This window comes from Somniosus microcephalus, chromosome 18, assembly GCF_052327205.1.
Source record: "Somniosus microcephalus isolate GS21.2 chromosome 18, FLI_Smic_1.0, whole genome shotgun sequence".
NCBI lineage: Eukaryota > Metazoa > Chordata > Chondrichthyes > Squaliformes > Somniosidae > Somniosus > Somniosus microcephalus.
In genome coordinates this window covers 9,430,613-9,451,199 of record NC_141004.1, presented here as the reverse complement: position 1 = coordinate 9,451,199, position 20,587 = coordinate 9,430,613, and the positions used below count along the sequence as shown (strand labels likewise).

Genomic DNA, 20,587 nt, shown 5'->3' with positions numbered 1-20,587 from the left:
AGCAGTACCCTGTTCCTGCTTTCTCCCCATATCCCTTGATCCCTTTAGCCTTAAGAAATATATCTAACTCCTTCTTGAATATATTTAATGAATTGGCCTCAACTGCCTTCTGTGGTAGAGAATTCCACAGGTTCACCACTCTCTGGGTGAAGAAATTCCTCCTCATCTCTGTCCTAAATGGTTTACCCCTTATCCTTAGACTGTGATCCCTGGTTCTGGACTCCCCGCCATCGGGAACATCCTTCCTGCATCTAGTCTGTCTAGTCCTGTTAGAATTTTATAAGTTTCAATGAGATCCCCTCTCATTCTTCTAAACTCCAGCGAGTATAAGCCCAATCGACCCAATCTCTCCTCATACGTCATTCCTGCCATCCCAGGTATCAGTCTGGTGAATCTTCGCTGCACTCCCTCCATGGCAAGAACATCCTCAGATAAGGACCATCCATTCAACTGCCTCTGCCGCTTCCCTCCCTTCTCCTAGCCCACCCAGCCAAAGTTCCCCCCCACGCCCTAGCCCTGAACTCGCATCTTTTTCTAGTTTCCCTCCTATCTCCCCTCATGCCCTCTCTGAGCTCATCTTGTTCCTGAGACTCACCTCCTGCTTTCTCGATCCTATTCCCACTAAACTGCTGACCACCCAACCATCCTTCCTGGCCCCCATGCTAGTTGATAGTCTAAATGGTTCCCTCTCCTCAGCTACAGTGCCCGCCCCCCTGCCACTCCTCCATCCAGTCTTGAATGAACCACAATTTCCCCCAGTTAAACATTGAGAAGACCAAAGACATCATCTGTGTACCTCATCACAAACTCCTTAGCCGAACCACCAATTCCATCCCCCTTCTTGGCCACTGTGTCAGCTGTGGCTCAGTGGGTAGCACTCTCTCCTCTTGAGTCAGAAGGTTGTGGGTTCAAGTCCCACTCCAGAGACTTGAGCACAAAAATCTCAGCTGACACTCCAGTGCAGTGCTGAGGGAGTGCTGCAGTGTCGGAGGTGCCGCCTTTCAGATAAGACGTTAAACCCAGGCCCCGTCTGCTCTTTCAGGTTGGCGTAAAAGATTCCATGGCACTATTTCGAAGAAAATCAGGGGAGTTATCCCTGGTGTCCTGGGCCAATATTTATCCCTCAACCAACATAACAAAAACAGGTCATTATCACATTGCTGTTTGTGGGAGCTTGCTGTGCGCAAATTGGCTGCCACGTTACCCACATTACAACAGTGACTGCACTTTAAAAAGTGCTTCATTGGCTGTAAAGTGCTTTCGGGTGCTCCGGTTTCCTCCCACAGTCCAAAGATGTGCGGGTTACGTTGATTGGCTATGATAAATTGACCCTTAGTGTTAGGGGGATTAAATACGTGGGGTTACGGGGATAGGGTGGGATATGTGTTGGTGTAGGGTTTACGGGGATCGGGTGGGATATGTGTCGGTGCAGGCTCGATGGGCCGAAATGGCCTCTATCTGCACTGTGAGGTTTCTGTGATTCTGTGAGACGTCCGGTGGTTGTGAAAGGTGCTATAGAAATGCAAGTCTTTCTTTCTTTAGTCCAATGCTCTGATGGCCAACCTTCCAACCTCCAGTCTCCATAAACTTCAGCTCATTCAAAATTCTGCTTCTGTATCCTACTGTGCACCAAGACCCGCACACTCATCACTCCTGCCCTGGCCTTGCTGACCTGCAACCCCTCAGATTGAAATTTCTCATCCTCACAGATCCCTTCACAGCCTGTCCCCTCCATATTCTATGTAACCTCCGACACCAACCCCACCCCCGAACTCTCCGTTCCCCTGAGCCTGGCCCCTTGTTGATGCCCTTTGCCCCATCATTGGCGGCCTTGCCTGCAGCCGTCTCGGCCCCTACCCTCCACACCCTAAACCCGTCTGTCTCTCCAACTCCCTCCCTTCCTGTAAGACCCTCCTCAGAACCCAGCTCTTCGAGCAGGCTTTTGATCACCACTCCCAACATCTCCTTTGGAATCGGCGTCCACTTTTATCTGATAACGCTCCTGTGAAGAGCCTCGGGACAGTTTTCGACATAAAAGGCGCAATATAAATGCAGTGTGTTGTCATTTTCTTTTTTTTCTACATCTTGATGTTATTTCATTGGTTTGCAATAGCACTGCGGAGAAACAGATTTAATCTTCATTTCTTCCCCCCTCATCATTGCTGGTGCAAGTCTAGCCCACGCAAATGGCCTCTACAGAACTGGCATTAATGAAGAAAGGGAGATTTGTATTTCTACCGCGCCTTTCACAATCTCAGGACTCCTAAAACGCTTTACAGCCAATGAAGTATTTTTGAAGTGTTGTCACTGTTGTAATGTAGGAAAGGCGGCAGCCAATTTGCGCACAGCAAGCTCCCACAAACAAGTGATAATGACCAGATAATCTGGGTTTTTTTTTTAGTGATGTTGGTTGAGGGATAAATATTGGCCAGGACACCGGGAGAACCAAGAGCTGGAAAGTGGGATTTGCCTGGAGAGCTCTTTTTCGGCCACCACAGACACGATTGGCCGAATGGCCTCCTTCTGTGCCGTAAATTTCTATGATTCTAAATCTCCCCTGCTCTTCTTTGAAATAGTGGATCTTTTACGTCCACCTGAGAGGGCAGACTGGGCCTCGGTTTAACATCACATCTGAAAGACGGCTCCTCTGACACTGCAGCACTCCCTCAGCGCTGCACTGGGAGTGTCAGCCTAGAGTTTTGTGCTCAAGTCTCTGGAGCGGGACTTGAACCCACGACCTTTCTGACTCAGAGGCGAGGGTGCTGCCCACTGAGCCACGGCTGACAGCTAAAAATAAATTTACTTTGGGTGTTGAGTAAACAGAAAAGAGACACAACTTTCTGACTTAACCTCAGTTTAAAACTTCCATTCATTACCTCATGCACTGTTTGGGAGCAGCCTTTCACTGTGTTATGCTTGAGCAAGCCAAGGAATCTTCCGTTTGTTATTTGGGCCTTGGCCTTTACCTAGTTTCACAATAAAATAAAAGCCGATATTGTGGACTGTGCTTCTCAGGTCTCCCCGGCTGTTTGCCAACATGACATTGCAATCTGTTTGAAAACTCCTCTTTGAGGCTAGTTTGCTGAGCTGGGATTTCATGAATGGGTCGTTGGACGTCCGACTTGCATGAACAGGGCTTCATTGTAAAAGAGCGCTCTCATCCTGCTTAAATATCTTGTACAAATAAATTATTCAAATGGAATGAAGTCTCCTTTCTCCGAGTGCCATTTCTGCCACTCCCATACAGACAGGTTCTGCTAAAGGGAAATGCATTTGGCTGTTTAGTCAGACCTGAATCACGTAGAATGATGCAGCACAGAAAGAGGCCATTCGGCCCATCACTCCCCGGTACACAATCCCCTCCCGGGCTGGGCCCCTGCCCCCACAGATACTCTGAAATGATACAAATGAGTTTAAATATATTTAAATCTTCCTTGTGAAAAACCAATGTACAACTGAAGCAAATCCACAGTGAGAAAACTTCAATTAAACCCCAATTACAGGTGGGATAGTATCAGTACTCAATGCATTTTTTTTTACAATGTACCATTCATGACTGAAGGCAAGACAAGTACCCGCATTATCATAGAATCATGCAGCCCAGAAGGAGGCCATTCGGCCCATCGTACCTGTGCCGGCTCTTTGAAAGAGCTCGCCAATTAGTCCCACTCCCACTCGCTCTTTCCCCATAGCCCCTGCAAATGTTTCCCCTTCCAGTATTTATCCAATTCCCTTTTGAAAGTTACTATTGAATCTGCTTCCACCGCCCCTTCAGGCAGCGCGTTCCAGATCACAACAACTCGCTGCGTAAAAAAAAAAATTCCTCTGGTTCTTTGCCAATGACGTTTTCAGACTTGCGTTCAACCTGACTGAGAATGCTTGAACCTTGCACTGAGTACGTAGTGGAAACCTGTTTTATTTCACTCTGCTGTCCTCCCTCAGCCTGAGGGACACGAAAATTTCCAGGAAGGGGAAAAAAATAATGACATGACACTGAGGTCAGAGTTGTTTCTAATTATATTCCCACACGGAACTGAAACAAGTGTAAGCAAAACACCTTCATGGAGTGTGTAAGTTTTGGGACTGGGATAGGGGGTCGCCGTGCCAACCCTCCGGGATTGCCCTGGAGTCGCCAGGAATTGAAGATTAATCCCCAGGACACGGCTGGGAGCAAAAACCCCGGGAGAAAAATTATCGGTCCACTAAAAAGAGTTATCCAGGTTTTTTTTTCATTTTCTTTGAACGCTTTCATTTATTCGTTAAAAAAAATTGGAGATTGGGGAAAAATTGGCTATTTGACTAATGGTGAAGAACCATCCAATCGGGTAACGGAGTCTGTTCACTTTCCAATTAGCCATGGGAAGGGGTGAGGGGTCACCGCGAGGATGGACGTGTTGGGCGACCAATGGCGGGCGATTGGAGGCCGGAGGTCATGTGATTGAAAAGTCCAGGAGTATGTCCAATCAGAGTTGGCAACCCGAGAGTGGGAAGGGGTAAATAGGTGGGAGCGCAACTGAAATCTGCCCTGGTGAATCTACCTCCTCTTCACCTGGAAAGTGTCAGAATAGTGCAAAAAATATTCATTTTCAGCTGCTTCCACATGAGTCAATGTTTTTTTCTTTGAGCTTCCTTCCTCCCTTTGTTGGGGTATAGTTTCAGTGCACCAGCCCCTCGCCCGAGTGAGCATTCATCATGTCGAAGCCGAGGCACTCAGTGTCAGCAGCATATTCAACACTCACCTCCTGACTCCCCAGAGGCTTTCCACCACCTACAAGGCACAAGAATACTCTCCACTTGCCTGGATGTGCAGCTCCAACAACACTCAAGAAGATTGACACCATCCAGGACAAAGCAGCCCGTTTGATTGGCACCCCATCCACCACCTTAAACATTCACTCCCTCCACCACTGGCGCACCGTGGCTGCAGTGTGTACCATCTACAAGATGCAATGCAGCAACTCGCCAAGGCTTCTTCGGCAGCACCTCCCAAACCTGCGACCTCTTCCACCTAGAAGGACAAGGGCAGCAGGTGTATGGGAACACCTCCACCTCCAAGTCACATGCCATCCTGACTTGGACATATATTGCCGTTCCTTCATCGTTTTTGGGTCAGAATCCTGGAACTCCCTCCCTAACAGCACTGCGGGAGTACCTTCACCACACGGACTGCAGCGGTTCAAGAAGGCAGCTCACCACCACCTGCTCAAGGGCAATTAGGGGTGGGCAATAAATGCCGGCCTTGCCAGCGATGCCCACATCCCATGAACGAATAAAAAAACGAACAATATAGCACCTTTAACATAGTAAATACACCAAGGGTTGAAAAAGAAAGACTTGCATTTATACAGCGCCTTTCACGACCACCGGACGTCTCAACGCGCTTTACAGCCAATTAAGTAGTTTTGAAGTGTAATCACTGTTGTAATCTGGGAAACACGGCAGCCAATTTGCACACAGCAAGCTCCCACAAACAGCAATGTGATAATGATCAGAAAATTTGTTTTTGTTATGTTGATTGAGGAATAAATATTGGCCAGGACACCTGAAATAGTGCCATGGGATCTTTTTTTTAAATTCATTTATGGGATCTGGGCGCCGCTGGCAATGCCAGCATTTATTGCCCATCCCTAGTTGCCCTTGAGAAGGTGGTGGTGAGCTGCCTTCTTGAACCGTTGCAGTCCGTGTGGTGATGGTACTCCCACAGTGCTGTTAGGGGAGGGAGTTCCAGGATTTTGACCCAGCGACAATTAAGGATTGGTGATATACTTCTAAGTCAGGATGGTGTGTGACTTCACAGAATCACAGAAACCCCACAGTGCAGATAGAGGCCATTTCGGCCCATCGAGCCTGCACCGACACATATCCCACCCGATCCCCATAACCCCTACACCAACACCAACACCAACACATATCCCACCCACCCCACATATTTAATCCCCCTAACACTAAGGGTCAATTTTTATCATAGCCAATCAACCTAACCCGCACATCTTTGGACTGTGGGAGGAAACCGGAGCACCCGGAGGAAACCCACACAAACACGGGGAGAACGTGCAAACTCCACACAGACAGTCACCCGAGGCCGGATTCGAACCCGGGTCCCCGGCGCTGTGAGGCAACAGTGCTAACCACTATGCCACCGTGCTCGCCTTGGAGGTGAACTTGGAGGTGGTGGTGTTCCCATGTGCCTGCTGCCCTTGTCCTTCTAGGTGGAAGAGGCCGTGGGTTTGGGAGGTGCTGCCGAAGAAACCTTGGCGAGTTGCTGCAGTGCATCTTGTAGATGGTCCACCTGAGAGAGCAGATGGGGCCTCGGTTTAATGTTTCATCCAAAAGACGGCACCTCCAACAGTGCAGCACTCCCTCAGCACTGCACTGGGAGTGTCAGCCTAGATTTACGTGCTCAAGTCCCACAACTTTCTGACTCAGAGGCGAGTGTGCTATCCAGGGCCACAGCTGAGTGGGCGTGGGGAATGACACTGAGAGCAGGAGCAGAAGAGTTGGGAGTATGACTCAAGACGGGTGAATGAGAAAAGTTTCAGGAGGACTTTGAAGGTGGTGGTAAGATAGGGTAAGGGCAGGAAAGATCGTTGAACTGTAGGGCAGAGACAGCTGAAGTTTATGCTACTGATGGAGCAGAGCAACAAGGATGCACAGGGGCCAGAGTTGGAAGAGCCAAGAGCATGAGCTGGAGTTCAGAAGAATAAGAAGTGATCTCATTGAAATGTATAAAATTCTCAGAGGGCTTGACAGGGTAGATGCTGAGAGGCGGTTTCCCCTGGCTGGATCTAGGGAGCAGAGTCTCAGGATAAGGGGTTGACCCTTTAGGACTGAGATGAGGAGGAATTTCTTCACTCTGAGGGTTGTGAATCTTTGAAATTCACTACCCCAGAGGGTTGTGGATGCTGAGTCGTTGGGTATATTCAAGGCTGTGATCGATAGATTGTTGGACTCTAAAGGAATCAAGGGATATGGGGATCGGGCAGGAAAGTGGAGTTGATGTAGAAGATCAGCCATGATCTTATTGAATGGCGGAGCAGGCTCGATGGGCCGAATGGCCGACTCCTGCTCCTATTTCTCATGTTTCTTATGAGTGCAGGGCTGGAGGAGGTTGGCTGAGACAGATTGAGGAGCGGCCGTGGTCAGATTTGTAAATGAGGATGAGGATTTAGAATTCAGTGGATAGGGAGGCGTTGGCGAAGTTGGAGCAGAGTGATGGGCGAGTGAGACTTAGTGTGAGACAAGTGCAGTTTTGTGGGGTACAGCTCAGGAGAAAGTGTTGGAAAGGTTGAGCCTCGAGGTGACAAAGGTGTTCTCCAGGGTTTCTGCATTGGCTAAGGATAGAAGTGGGCAATATTCCTGCAGTGGAAATCAGTGGTTTTAGTGATGGACTGGAGGCGGAGTATGAAGCTCAGCTTAGGGTTCAACAGGACACAAAATCTGCACACTGTTGGGTTCATCCTGAGTAAGCAGCTGAGTGTTTAGTTGGAGATGTTCAGCCTCATTCACAGCTTGACACCAGATAGAAGGTCCGGTAGTGCAGCAACAGTCACGGAGTTGAGGGTAACTTTCAATTAGGTGCTTTACAGTCTTATGGACTCAACATTGAGTTGAACAATTTCAGATCATAACCACTGCCCCCATTTTTTTTGGACAGCATCTGTTGGTAATGGTTCTGCTGCTCCCATTTCCACCTCCTCTAGACCCATCTTTTGTTTCTTTACTTGTCCCATTACCATCTCCTTTCACCTCGCACCATCATCTATTTATCATTTAATCTCTCCTGCCTTCCACCCTATCTCAGACCTTCCCTTTTGTTCTTCCCTCCCCTCCCCCCTTTCCCTGCCCCTGTAATTGCTTAAAACCGGTTACATCTCTAACTTTTTCCAGTTCTGAGCAACCTGAAACGTTAACTCTGTTTCTCCACTGATGGTGCCTGACCTGTTGAGCATTTTCAGCATTTTCTGTTTTTATTTCAGATTTCCAGCATCCACGGTATTTTGCTTTTGTATGGAGTTGAGGATGGTGGCGGAGAGTTAAAGCTGGGTGTCATTAGTGTACATGTGGAAGCTGATGCATGCTTTTGTATAATGTCACCAACTGTCAACATATGAGGAACAGGAAAGGGCCAAGTGGGAAACCTAGCCGTATGCCCGAGGTGACCACGTGGAAACAGAATGTTTACAGAATATGTAAAAGCATTTAGATAAGCACTTGAAACGCCATAGCATACAAGGCTACGGACCAAGTGCTGGAAAATGGGATTGGAATAGATAGGGCTTGATGGCCGGCGCGGACACGATGGGCCGAAGGGCCCCTTTGTGTGCTGTATAACTCTATGACTCTATCTTCTGGCTACACTGAGATAGATAGAGATGGGACCAGAGGTGACCACAGAAGACAGACAATAGAGTAATCAACCTGGAAAGTCAAGGAGGACAGGGAGGATAAGGCACGGTGGTTGCAATCACTTTGAATATCATTGATGACTTTGACCAAGACGGGTTCAGGGCTGTGGAAAACCAGACTGAAAGAATTCAAACTGGGAGTGCTGGGAGAAATGTGCACGGAGTAGGGAGGCAATGATACCTTGATACCAAAGACCCTGGAGAGAAAAGGAAGGTTAGGAACTAATGGTAATTGGCGAGGATAGAGGGGCCAAAGGTGAGTTTTTCAAGGACGGGGTTGATGGCAGCAGTTTTGAAGGTGGAGGAACTATCCTTGAGGAAAGGTACAGTTGAAGATGTCAATGGCTGGAAAAGATCGCAGAGGTAGAGTGGGTGATGCAGCACAAGGATTTGCAGATGAGTATGACATTTGTTGCTACACACACACACAGAGCTGAGCTGGCTGGCCTGTGAGATGAAGCAGGATTGGCTGGGCTGTGTGCCATGTGTCTGAGAGCTCAACTGGGGTGGGAGCTGGGCCAGGAGCTGTAGCTGGGTTGGGCACTGAGATACCTGGATCAGAGAGGAACCTCTTTAAATGAGCTGAGCTGTGTGCCTTGAGTTGAGTTAAGTTGGGTTGTGTGGTATGCCTAGAAGCTGAGCTGGAGTTGGACTGTGTTGGTTTGGGATGGGGTGCTTTGTTGACTGAATTAGGACTGCACCTCCATAAATGACTAAGCTGTGTGGCTGAAATTGGGTTGTGCTGTGTATCAGGGTTGAGTAGTGTTGGGTTGGGATGTGCTGTGTAATTGTGTAGGTCAGGGTTATGTTGTGTAGTTGGGATAGGAGTGGGTTGTGCTGGATAGTTCAGTTCGGTGACGCTTTGTGTCTGGGAGTTGAGGTAGGATGGTTTGGGGCTGTGCTGAGCCATGTAGTTGGGTTGGGTTGTGGTGTGTAGTTACGGTTATTTGGCGTGAGTAGGGTAGGGTTGTACTGTGCAGTTGGGATTAGTAGGGTTTGGGTGGGACTGGTTAGTGGTTGGACTGTAATGAGTTGTGTAGTTGGGTTCTGCTGAGTTGTGTAGTTAAGACTGGACTAGGCTGTGTTGTTGAGATACAGTATATTGGGCTTGATTGAGCTGTGTATCGTAGAATCATAGAAGGATACAGCAGAGGGAGGCCATTCAGCCCATCATGCCTGTGCCGGCCCTTTGGTAGAGCTCTCCAATTAGTCCTACTCCCCTGCTCTTTCCCCAGAGTCCTGAAAATATTTTCCCTTCACATATTTATCCAATTCTCTTTTCAATGTTACTATTAATCTGCTTCCACCGCCCTTTCAGGCAACACATTCCAGATCACAACAACTCACAGTGTAAAAAAATGTTTCTTCGTGTCACCTCTGGTTCTTTAGTCAATCACCTTAAATCTGTGTCCTCTGGTTACCGACCCATCTGCCACTGGAAACAGTTTCTCCTTATTTACTCTATCAAAACCCTTCATGATTTTGAACACCTCTATTAAATCTCCCCTTAACCTTCTCTGCTCTAAGGAGAACAATCGCAGCTTCTCCAGTCTCTCCACATAATTGAAGTCCCTCATTCCTGACACCATTCTAGTTAATCTCCTCTGCCCCCTCTCCAAGGTCTTGACATCCTTCCTAAAGTGTGCTGCCCAGAATTGAACACAACACTCTAGCTGAGGCCTAACTAGTGTTTTATAAAGGTTTAACATAACTTCCTTGCTTTTGTACTCTGTGCCTCTATTAATAAAGCCTTTTTAACAGCCTTCTCAACTTGTCCTGCCACCTTCAGTTATGTGTACGTACATCCCCGATCTATCTATTCCTGCACCACCTTTAAAATGTTACCATTTAGTTTATATTGCCGCTCCTCATTCTTACTACCAAAATGTATCACTTCAAACTTCTCTGCATTAAATTTCATCTGCCATGTGTCTGTTCATTTTACCAGTCTGTCTATTTCCTCCTGAACTATGTAACTGGGTACGGTTACATTGTACTCTATAACTGGTTATGGTAGACTGTACTATGGAGTAGGGTAGTGCTGTACTTTAGAGTTTAGTAAGGTAATGAAAAAACTATGAAAAAAGACAGACTTGCATTGCTATAGCGCCTTTTACGACCACTGGACACTCGAAAGCGCTTTACAGCCAATGAAGTACTTTCTGAAGTGTAGTCACTGTGTTGTAATGTAGGAAACGCAGCAGCCAATTTGCGCACAGCAAGCTCCCACAAACAGCAATGTGATAAAGACCATATCATCTGTTTTTTAGTAATGTTGGTTGAGGGATAAATCTGGAGAGGTGTGATTGGCAGAGATGGGGTAGGTGAAGCCAACTCCAACAGTACCCTCCTCCTGTCGAAATGCTTAGAACATGGCCTCGTCATAGCCAACACCTTGTTCCGTCAGAGAGACAAGTACAAGGCTTCATGGCAGCACCCTCGTTCCAAGCACTGGCATCTGCTGGACTACGTCATCGTCCGAGCGAGGGACCGCAAGGACGTCCGCATCACCCGCGCCATGACAGGAGCTGATGACTGCTGGACAGACCACCGCCTAATCTGCTCTGTCATCTCCATCAATGTAGCCCCAAAACAACGGCAGCAACAGAAAAAATGCCACAGGAAAATTAACGCTGGAGCACTCAAAGACCCCACTAAGAAAGCCCTATTCAGCCTGCGCCTCACAAACAACCTGACGACTCCCAGTGATGCAGAGACACAGAGTACCCACAGTGTCTGGTCTGCACTCAAGGCCTCCATAATCAGCACCTGTGAAGAGACGCTCGATCACTCAACCAGGAAACACCAAGACTGGTTCGACGAGAATGACCAGGAGATCCAGGAGCTAATAAGCCACAAGCACAAGGCATTTCTGATCTGGAAACAGCAACAGAACTCAAGAGCAAGAAAGCAGCTCTACAGAAGCCTGAAGGCCGAGGTCCAACAAAAAACTTGCGACCTAAAGAACAGATGGTGGGAGGAGAAAGCGCAGGAGATCCAGCAGCTAGCTGACAACCACGACGTGTGTGGATTCTTTAGCGCAGTCAAGACCATCTACGGCCCAAGCACCCAAGGCCCTTCCCCACTGCGAGCCAAGAACGGAGAGGTACTCATCAAGGACAGGGAAGCAGTCAGTGCCCGCTGGAAGGAGCACTTCAAAGATCTCCTTACCCACGACTCTGTCTTCGACACGAGTGTCCTCAACTCCATCCCACAGCATGCTACCCACCACCATCTCAGCACAACCCCAGCCCAGCATGAGGTTGAAAAGGCCATCCGACAACTGAAGAACAACAAGGCCTCAGGAGCAGATGGAATCCCCGCCGAGGCACTAAAGCATGGCGGAGAAGAACTACTGGCGCGAATTCATGAACTCATTTCTCTTATCTGGAAGGAGGAGAGCATGACAGGGGATCTCAGAGACGCCGTAATTGTGACCATCTTCAAGAAAGGTGACAGGTCTGATTGCGGTAATTACAGAGGAGTTTCCCTGCTATCTGCCACAGGGAAAGTCATCACAAGAATCCTCCTCAATCGCCTTCTCCCAGTGGCCGAAGAGCTCCTCCCAGAGTCGCAAAGCAGATTCCGCCCACTAAGGGGCACAATGGACATGATCTTCACCGCACATCAATTACAAGAGAAATGCAGGGAACAGCACCAACCGCTGTACATGGCCTTCTTTGATCTCACAAAGGCCTTCGACACTGTCAACCATGAGGGATTATGGAGTGTCCTCCTCAAATTCGGCTGCCCTCAAAAGTTTGTCACTATCCTCTGCCTGCTTCACGACGACATGCAAGCCATGATCCTGACCAACGGTTCCACCACAGACCCAATTCACGTACAAACCGGGGTCAAGCAAGGCTGTGTCATCGCACCAACGCTCTTCTCAATCTTCCTTGCTGCAATGCTCCATCTCACCCTCAGTAAGCTCCCCACTGGAGTGGAGCTAATTTACAGAACAAACGGGAAACTGTTCAACCTCCGGCGCCACCAGTCCAGATCCAAGGTCGTCCCATCCTCTGTCGTTGAATTACAGTATGCAGACGATGCTTGCGTCTGCGCTCACTCGGAGGCCGAACTCCAAACCATCGTAAACACCTTCACATAAGCATACGAGAGCATGGGCCTTACACTAAACATCCGTAAGACAAAGGTCCTCTACCAACCTGCCCCCGCCACACAGTGCTGCCCCCCGATTATCAAAATCCACGACAAGGCCTTGGACAATGTGGACCACTTTCCATACCTCAGGAGCCTACTGCCAACAAGGGCAGACGTCAACGATGAAGTCCAACACCGCCTTCAGTGTGCCAGTGCAGCCTTCGGTCGCCTGAGGAAGAGAGTGTTTGAAGACCAGGACCTCAAACCCGGCACTAAGCTCATGGTCTACAGGGCAGCAGTGATACCTGCCCTGCTGTATGCCTCAGAGACATGGACCATGTACAGCAGGCACCTCAAAGCACTGGAGAGGTACCACCAATGCTGCCTCCGCAAGATCCTGCAAATCCATTGGCAGGATAGGTGCACCAACGTCAGTGTTCTTGCTCAGGCCAACATCCCCAGCATCAAAGCGCTGACCATGCTCAATCAGCTCCGATGTATGGGTCACATTGTCCGCATGCCCGATACGAGACTCCCAAAACAAGCGCTCCACTCGGAGCTCCGGCACGGCAAGAGAACCCCAGGTGGGCAGAGGAAATGCTTCAAGGACACCCTCAAAGCCTCCTTGAAAAAGTGCAACATCCCCACCGACACCTGGGAATCCCTGGCCCAAGACCGCACAAAGTGGAGGAGATGCATCCGGGAAGGCGCCGAACACCTCGAGTCTCTTCGCCGGGAGCAAGCGGAAGCGAAGCACAGGCAGCGCAAGGAGCGCACGTCAACCCAAGCACCCCACCCACCCGCCCCTTCAACCACCGTCTGCCCCACCTGTGACAGAGACTGTAGGTCCCACATTGGACTCATCAGCCACCTGAGAACTCATTTTTAATGTGGAAGCAAGTCATCCTCGGTTCCAAGGGACTGCCTAAGAGAGAGAAGAGAGAAATCTTGGCCAGGACATCAGGGAGAACTCCCCTGCTCTTCTTCAAAATAGTGCCATGGGATCTTTTACGTCCACCTGAGAGAGCAGACGGGACCTCGGTTTAACGTCTCATCCGAAAGACGGCACCTCCGACAGTGCAGCGCTCCCTCAGTACTGCACTGGGAGTGTCAGCCTAGCTTTATGTGCTCAAATCCCTGGAGTGGGACAATGAAACCACAACATTCCTGACTCAGAGGCGAGAGTGCTGGCCACTGAGGCCCGGCTGACCCACTCTGTGCCTGGCTCTGGTGCAGTGGTGCTCTGATTGAACATCGTGCTGCTGTATCCAGTGAGGTGCCGGAGCACTGCCAGATGCCCTGCAGTACCCCCGCAGCGCGATAGGGCGGCGCAGTGCGGCGGGTTGGGGCTCCGGCCCGTCCAATGAGCGACGGGTGAAGCCTCAGCCCCGTCCAATGAGCGGAGGGTTGAGGCTCAGCCCCGTCCAATGAGCGGCGGGTTGGGGCTCCGGCCCGTCCAATGAGCGGCGGGTTGGGAGCTCCGGCCCGTCCAATGAGCGGCGGGTTGGGGGCTCAGCCCCGTCCAATGAGCGGTGGGTTGGGGCTGCGGCCCGTCCAATGAGCGGCGGCCGCTGCCATGATGCGGTGCGGCCGGGGCGGCGGGCTGGATCAAGATGGCGAACGCGGAGGAGCAGCTGTCGGACCGCGAGAAGGTGAGAGGCCGAGCCCGGCCCGGCCCGCCGGCTACCCGAGACCGCGGTTCACGAGCCTCCGCGCCGGCCCAGTGCACCGCCGGGCTGGGGGAGCTCCGGCAACCCGGGTGGGGTAGGGACTGGGGCCGTCGCCTGTCACTTGGGGCGCCCTCGGGCTGGGGCCGGGCCGGGGGAGGGTCTCCGGACTCCGGACTCCGGTCTCCGGTCTCCTCCCGGCCCCGCTGGACCCCCCACTCCCGGGGCCCCGGCCTTAAACTTCAGACCCTTCGCGCAACTTCCCCAACCGCGCAGACTCTCTGCTCACACCCAGCCCGGGGACTGCTCACACTCACTGCTCACACACTGGGGGACTGCTCACACTCACTGCTCACACACTGGGGGACTGCTCACACTCACTGCTCACACACTGGGGGTCTGCTCACACTCACTGCTCACACACTGGGGGTCTGCGCACATTCACTGCTCACACACTGGGGGTCTGCTCACACTCACTGCTCACACACTGGGGGTCTGCGCACACTCACTGCTCACACACTGGGGGTCTGCTCACACTCACTGCTCACACTGCTCATACACTGGGGGTCTGCTCACTCACTGCTCACACACTGGGGGTCTGCTCACACTCACTGCTCACACACTGGGGGTCTGCTCACACACTGGGGGTCTGCTCACACTCACTGCTCACACTGCTCACACACTGGGGGTCTGCTCACTCTCTGCTCACACACTGGGGGTCTGCTCACACTCACTGCTCACACACGGGGTCTGCTCACACTCACTGCTCACACACTGGGGGTCTGCTCACACTCTCTGCTCACACACTGGGGGTCTGCTCACACACTGCTCACACACTGGGGGTCTGCTCACATTGGGGGTCTGCTCACACTCACTGCTCACACACTGGGGGTCTGCTCACACTCACTGCTCATACACTGGGGGTCTGCTCACACTCACTGCTCACACTGGGGGTCTGCTCACACTCACTGCTCACACTGGGGGTCTGCTCACACTCACTGCTCACACACTGGGGGTCTGCTCACTCACTGCTCACACACTGGGGGTCTGCTCACACTCACTGCTCACACACTGGGGGTCTGCTCACTCTGCTCACACACTGGGGGTCTGCTCACACTCACTGCTCACACACTGGGGGTCTGCTCACACTCACTGCTCACACTGGGGGTCTGCTCACACTCTGCTCACACTGCTCATACACTGGGGGTCTGCTCACACTCACTGCTCACACTGGGGGTCTGCTCACACTCACTGCTCACACTGCTCACACACTGGGGGTCTGCTCACACTCACTGCTCACACTGGGGGTCTGCTCACACTCACTGCTCACACACTGGGGGTCTGCTCACACTCTGCTCACACGCTGGGGGTCTGCTCACACTCACTGCTCACACTGCTCATACACTGGGGGTCTGCTCACACTCACTGCTCACACACTGGGGGACTGCTCACACTGCTCATACACTGGGGGTCTGCTCACACTCACTGCTCACACTGGGGGTCTGCTCACACTCACTGCTCACACTGCTCATACACTGGGGGTCTGCTCACACTCACTGCTCACACACTGGGGGTCTGCTCACACTCACTGCTCACACACTGGGGGTCTGCTCACACTCTCTGCTCACACGCTGGGGGTCTGCTCACACTGCTCACACGCTGGGGGTCTGCTCACACTCACTGCTCACACGCTGGGGGTCTGCTCACTGCTCACACGCTGGGGTTCTGCTCACACTCACTGCTCACACACTGGGGGTCTGCTCACACTCACTGCTCACACACTGGGGGTCTGCTCACACTCACTGCTCACACGCTGGGGGTCTGCTCACACTCACTGCTCACGCTGTGGGTCTGCTCTCACTCACTGCTCACGCTGGGGGTCTGCTCACACACTGCTCACACACTGGGGGTCTGCTCACACTCACTGCTCACACTGGGGGTCTGCTCACACTCACTGCTCACACTGGGGGTCTGCTCACACTCGCTGCTCACACACTGGGGGTCTGCTCACACTCGCTGCTCACACACTGGGGGTCTGCGCACACTCACTGCTCACACACTGGGGGTCTGCTCACACTCGCTGCTCACACACTGGGGGTCTGCTCACACTCGCTGCTCACACACTGGGGGTCTGCTCACACTCGCTCACACACTGGGGTCTGCGCACACTCTCTCTGCTCACACACTGGGGGTCTGCTCACACTCGCTGCTCACACTGGGGGTCTGTGCACACTCGCTGCTCACACACTGGGGGTCTGCGCACACTCACTGCTCACACACTGGGGGTCTGCTCACACTCGCTGCTCACACACTGGGGGTCTGCTCACACTCGCTGCTCACACACTGGGGGTCTGCTCACACTCGCTCACACACTGGGGTCTGCGCACACTCTCTCTGCTCACACACTGGGGGTCTGCTCACACTCGCTGCTCACACTGGGGGTCTGTGCACACTCACTGCTCACACACTGGGGGTCTGCTCACATTTACTGCTCACACACTGGGGGTCTGTGCAGACTCTCTGCTCACACCCAGCCCGGGGACTGCTCACACTCACTGCTCACACACTGGGGGTCTGCTCACACACTGGTGGTCTGTGCACACTCACTGCTCACACACTGGGGGTCTGTGCACACTCACTGCTCACACACTGGGGGTCTGCGCACGCTCACTGCTCACACACTGGGGTCTGCTCACGCTCACTGCTCACACGCTGGGGGTCTGCGCACGCTCACTGCTCACACGCTGGGGGTCTGCGCACGCTCACTGCTCACACGCTGGGGGTCTGCGCACGCTCACTGCTCACACGCTGGGGGTCTGCGCTCACTCACTGCGCTCTCTCTGGGGGGTCTGCGCACACTCAGTGCTCACACTGGGGTTTTGTGCACACTCACTTGATGATGTTAGTGCATATTGACTGCTCACATAGGGGTTGTGCGCACTCAGCAGGGTCCAAGCACACTCACCAGATATCTGAGCACACTACTCTCACACTGGGACTGTGCACATTCGCCAGGAGTCAGTGCACACTGACTGCTCTCACACTGGGCAGGAGTTGTGTCCATTCACAGGGGGTCTGCCTGCTCATGCACTAGGGGGCTTTGCACACTTAACTCTCTCTCACCTAAGTTCTGTTCGCACATTGAGGCTGTGTTCACTGCAAATCTTTAACTTAAAGCAGCCTTTCGCTGCTAGAAAGCCTGCTTTAAGTTAAAAGATTTGCCTAGTTTTCTTGTCATGAAACATTTTCTGTTCTTGTAGTTTCAACATTCCAGCATTTGTGGATTTTAATTTAAGTATTTGTCCTATAGCTCTTATGATTCAGTCTGTATATGTCATATCCCTAGTCTCATGTTGCAGCTAGCTGAATTGAAATAGCATTTGGGGTGGTGGGGAGAGAACTAGGAAATGATTAGGTATCAAGACCATGCCTGTCTTCCCCCTCCCCCAGCCAGACTAATCTGTCAAACTTAACTAGAAAGGGTGGAGCTCAACTCAGTTGCAGTGACTTCCTTGTAATCCTGTTCAATCAGTCTTCACATAGGCTTTCTTTTTGTGTGGGAATGAACTTTTCGCAGTTAACTTTTTTTCCCCTTGTGCTGTGCAAAAACTGCGAGTAACCAGTCTGCAGGCTTCGGCTCGTCCGACTCCGACTCTGATGTGTTTGTGGTGGGGTGGGGGCAGGGGGCGGTTGGTTGTCAGAGCAAGGTGGCGTCGTTCTGCTTGGCCACACCGATACAGCCGAGAAAAGCATGCAGCAAATGTACATGATTTAGGATGCCTGGTATATACGTTAATACCAGCAAGAAAGAAAGACTTGCATTTCTATAGCGCCTTTCACGACTTCAGTACAGGAGCAAGGATGTCTTGCTGCAGTTGTACAGGGCCTTGGTGAGACCACACCTTGAGTATTGTGTGCAGTTTTGGTCGCCTTATCTGAGGAAGGATGTTCTTGCCATGGAGGGAGTGCAGCGAAGATTCACCAGACTGATACCTGGGATGGCAGGAATGACGTATGAAGAGAGATTGGGTCGATTAGGCTTATATTCACTAGAATTTAGAAGAATGAGAGGGGATCTCATTGAAACTTATAAAATTCTAACAGGACTAGATGCAGGAAGGATGTTCCCGATGGTCGGGGAAGTCCAGAACCAGGGGTCACAGGATAAGGGGTAAGCCATTTAGGACAGAGATGAGGAATTTCTTCACCCAGAGAGTGGTGAACCTGTGGAATTCTCTACCACAGAAGACAGTTGAGGCCAATTCATTAAATATTTTGAAGGAGGAGTTAGATATATTTCTTGAGGCTAAGGGGATCATGGGATCTGGGGAGAAAGCAGGGACAGGGTACTGAATTTGGATGATCCGCCATGATCGCATTGAATGGCGGAACAGGCTCGAGGGGCCGAATGGCCCACTCCTATCTTCTATGTTTCAGGATATCCCAAAGTGCTTTACAGCCAATGAAGTACTTTTGAAGTGCGGTCACTGTTGTAGCTGGATCCGTGGCAGCCAATTTGTGCACAGCAAGCTCCCACAAACAGCAACGTGATAATGATCAGATAATCTGTTTGTGATGTTGATTGAGGGATGAATATTGCCCAGGACACTGCTCTTTGAAATAGTGCCATGGGATCTTTTTCCATCCACCTGAGGTGTCAGATGGGGCCTCGGTTTTTCATCTCATCCGAAAGACGGCACCTCCGACAGTGCAGCGCTCCCTCAGTTACTGCCCTGGAGTGTCGGCCTAGACTTTGTGTTCAAGTCTCTGGAGTGGGACTTGAACCCACAACCTTCTGACTCCGAGGCGAGGGTGCTGCCCACTGAGCCACCGCTGACATTACAATGGTTTAGTGTGCCTGGTACGTATGTTGTACCCGGCCCTGGAGACTGCTGCTTGTTGGCAGTGGTAGTGGTGCTTCTTTGTATTGGTGTACTCAACTGCTGTCAGTGTTGAGTGAAGTTTGGTTGCAATCTCATTTCAAAAGTAATTTAAATCTGACTCTCTTTAGTTTTGGTGATTGTAGTGATGGGTTCTGATACCCAAGCCACTTTTATTCAAATCTGTTTGAGCGAGTTCTGTTAGATCTTATATCTATCACTCACTGCATCAACCACTTGAGAGTGGGAAAAACCTTAAGTTGCTTGTGAAGCCTTCCTCCAGATGCATTTCCTGTGTGGCAACCAAATCGTTCCTTGCAATCTTCTCCTTTGCATGTAAACTATTTTTGTCTTTCTGTGCAAGCTCAGATTTGTAGATGCCAAGTTCTGACTGATTTTATTGCATGGAAGTTTTCGGCTATATAGTATCACCCAAAAATTACTACTATTGTGAAGTGCCTTGAGATGTTTTATTACATTTAAAGGCGCTATATAAATGCAGTGTTGTTAAATAAATGTAGAGTGTTGTGGAAACATGTATAGGAGTGAAGATGGCACAAAGCCTTTTATTTAGATCTACAGGAAACTTTGTGATATCCGGCACTGACGGGACCGAGCTGTTGCCGTCCCATCAAAACTGCCGGACAAACCAGTGCTAATGTTAACATACGGAGCTTTTGAGCTCCGTATCTAGCAACAAACCCTGTTGCGCTTCTAAACAGTCGGCCGTAGCTTGCGAGCGTCTCTGTAGCTAAGCAACAGCTTTAGCTAGACCTTGCAGAGCCTGACTGGTGGAAAAAAAGTAACGAAAAGAAAAAAAAACTTACTGAACCGACTCCTGAATTTTGCTGGTGGATCGAGCATTCCGGACAGTTAACCTCCGGATAAACCAAAGTTTCCTGTACTTGTAATTTTCCCCCTCTATTAATCCCTCTTCTGATGGGCTGTGGTTCCAGAGGTTGTCGCTACCCTGGCTGAATTCATCGAAGATAGGAGCAGGAGTTGGCCATTCGGCCCCTCGAGCCTGCTCCGCCATTCAATGCGATCATGGCTGATCATCCAAATTCAGTACATGGTCCCTGCCTTCTCTCCAGATCCCTTGATCCCTTTAGCCATAAGAAATATATCTATCTTCTTCTTGAATATATTTAATGAATTGGCCTCAACTGCCTTCTGTGGTAGAGAATTCCACAGGTTCACCACTCACTGGGTGAAGAAATTTCTCCTCATCTCTGTCCTAAATGGCTTACCCCTTATCCTTAGACTGTGACCCCTGGTTCTGGACGACCCCTGGTTCTGGACTCCCCCTGCCATCGGGAACATCCTTTCTGCATCTAGTCTGTCTAGTCCTGTTAGAATTTTATAAGTTTCAATGAGATCCCCTCTCATTCTTCTAAACTCCAGCGAGAATTCGGTGAACTCTGTGCAGCCAGAGATTAACTGGAGTCTTCCTGCTCGAGGTGCAGCCTCGCTGGGTGGTGTCGTCTTCATTTCTCTTTGGATTTCTCAAATCCTACCATTTGGTTACTTC

General features: G+C 50.8%; 1 protein-coding gene across 2 annotated transcripts in view; it reads left to right on the top strand.

Moving 5' to 3' along the window:
• The first annotated feature begins 14,041 nt into the window (after positions 1–14,041).
• Positions 14,042–20,587, top strand: part of capza1b (capping actin protein of muscle Z-line subunit alpha 1b) — a 50,550-nt gene continuing 44,004 nt past the window's right edge. Inside the window, exon 1 of one of the 2 annotated variants that reach the window (XM_086011028.1) lies at positions 14,042–14,161. In XM_086011028.1, coding sequence (XP_085867154.1) covers positions 14,123–14,161 — 39 coding nt within the window. In that variant the 5' untranslated portion in view covers positions 14,042–14,122. The remainder of the gene's footprint in view (positions 14,162–20,587) is intronic. The other variant, XM_086011029.1, reaches the window with a different exon arrangement.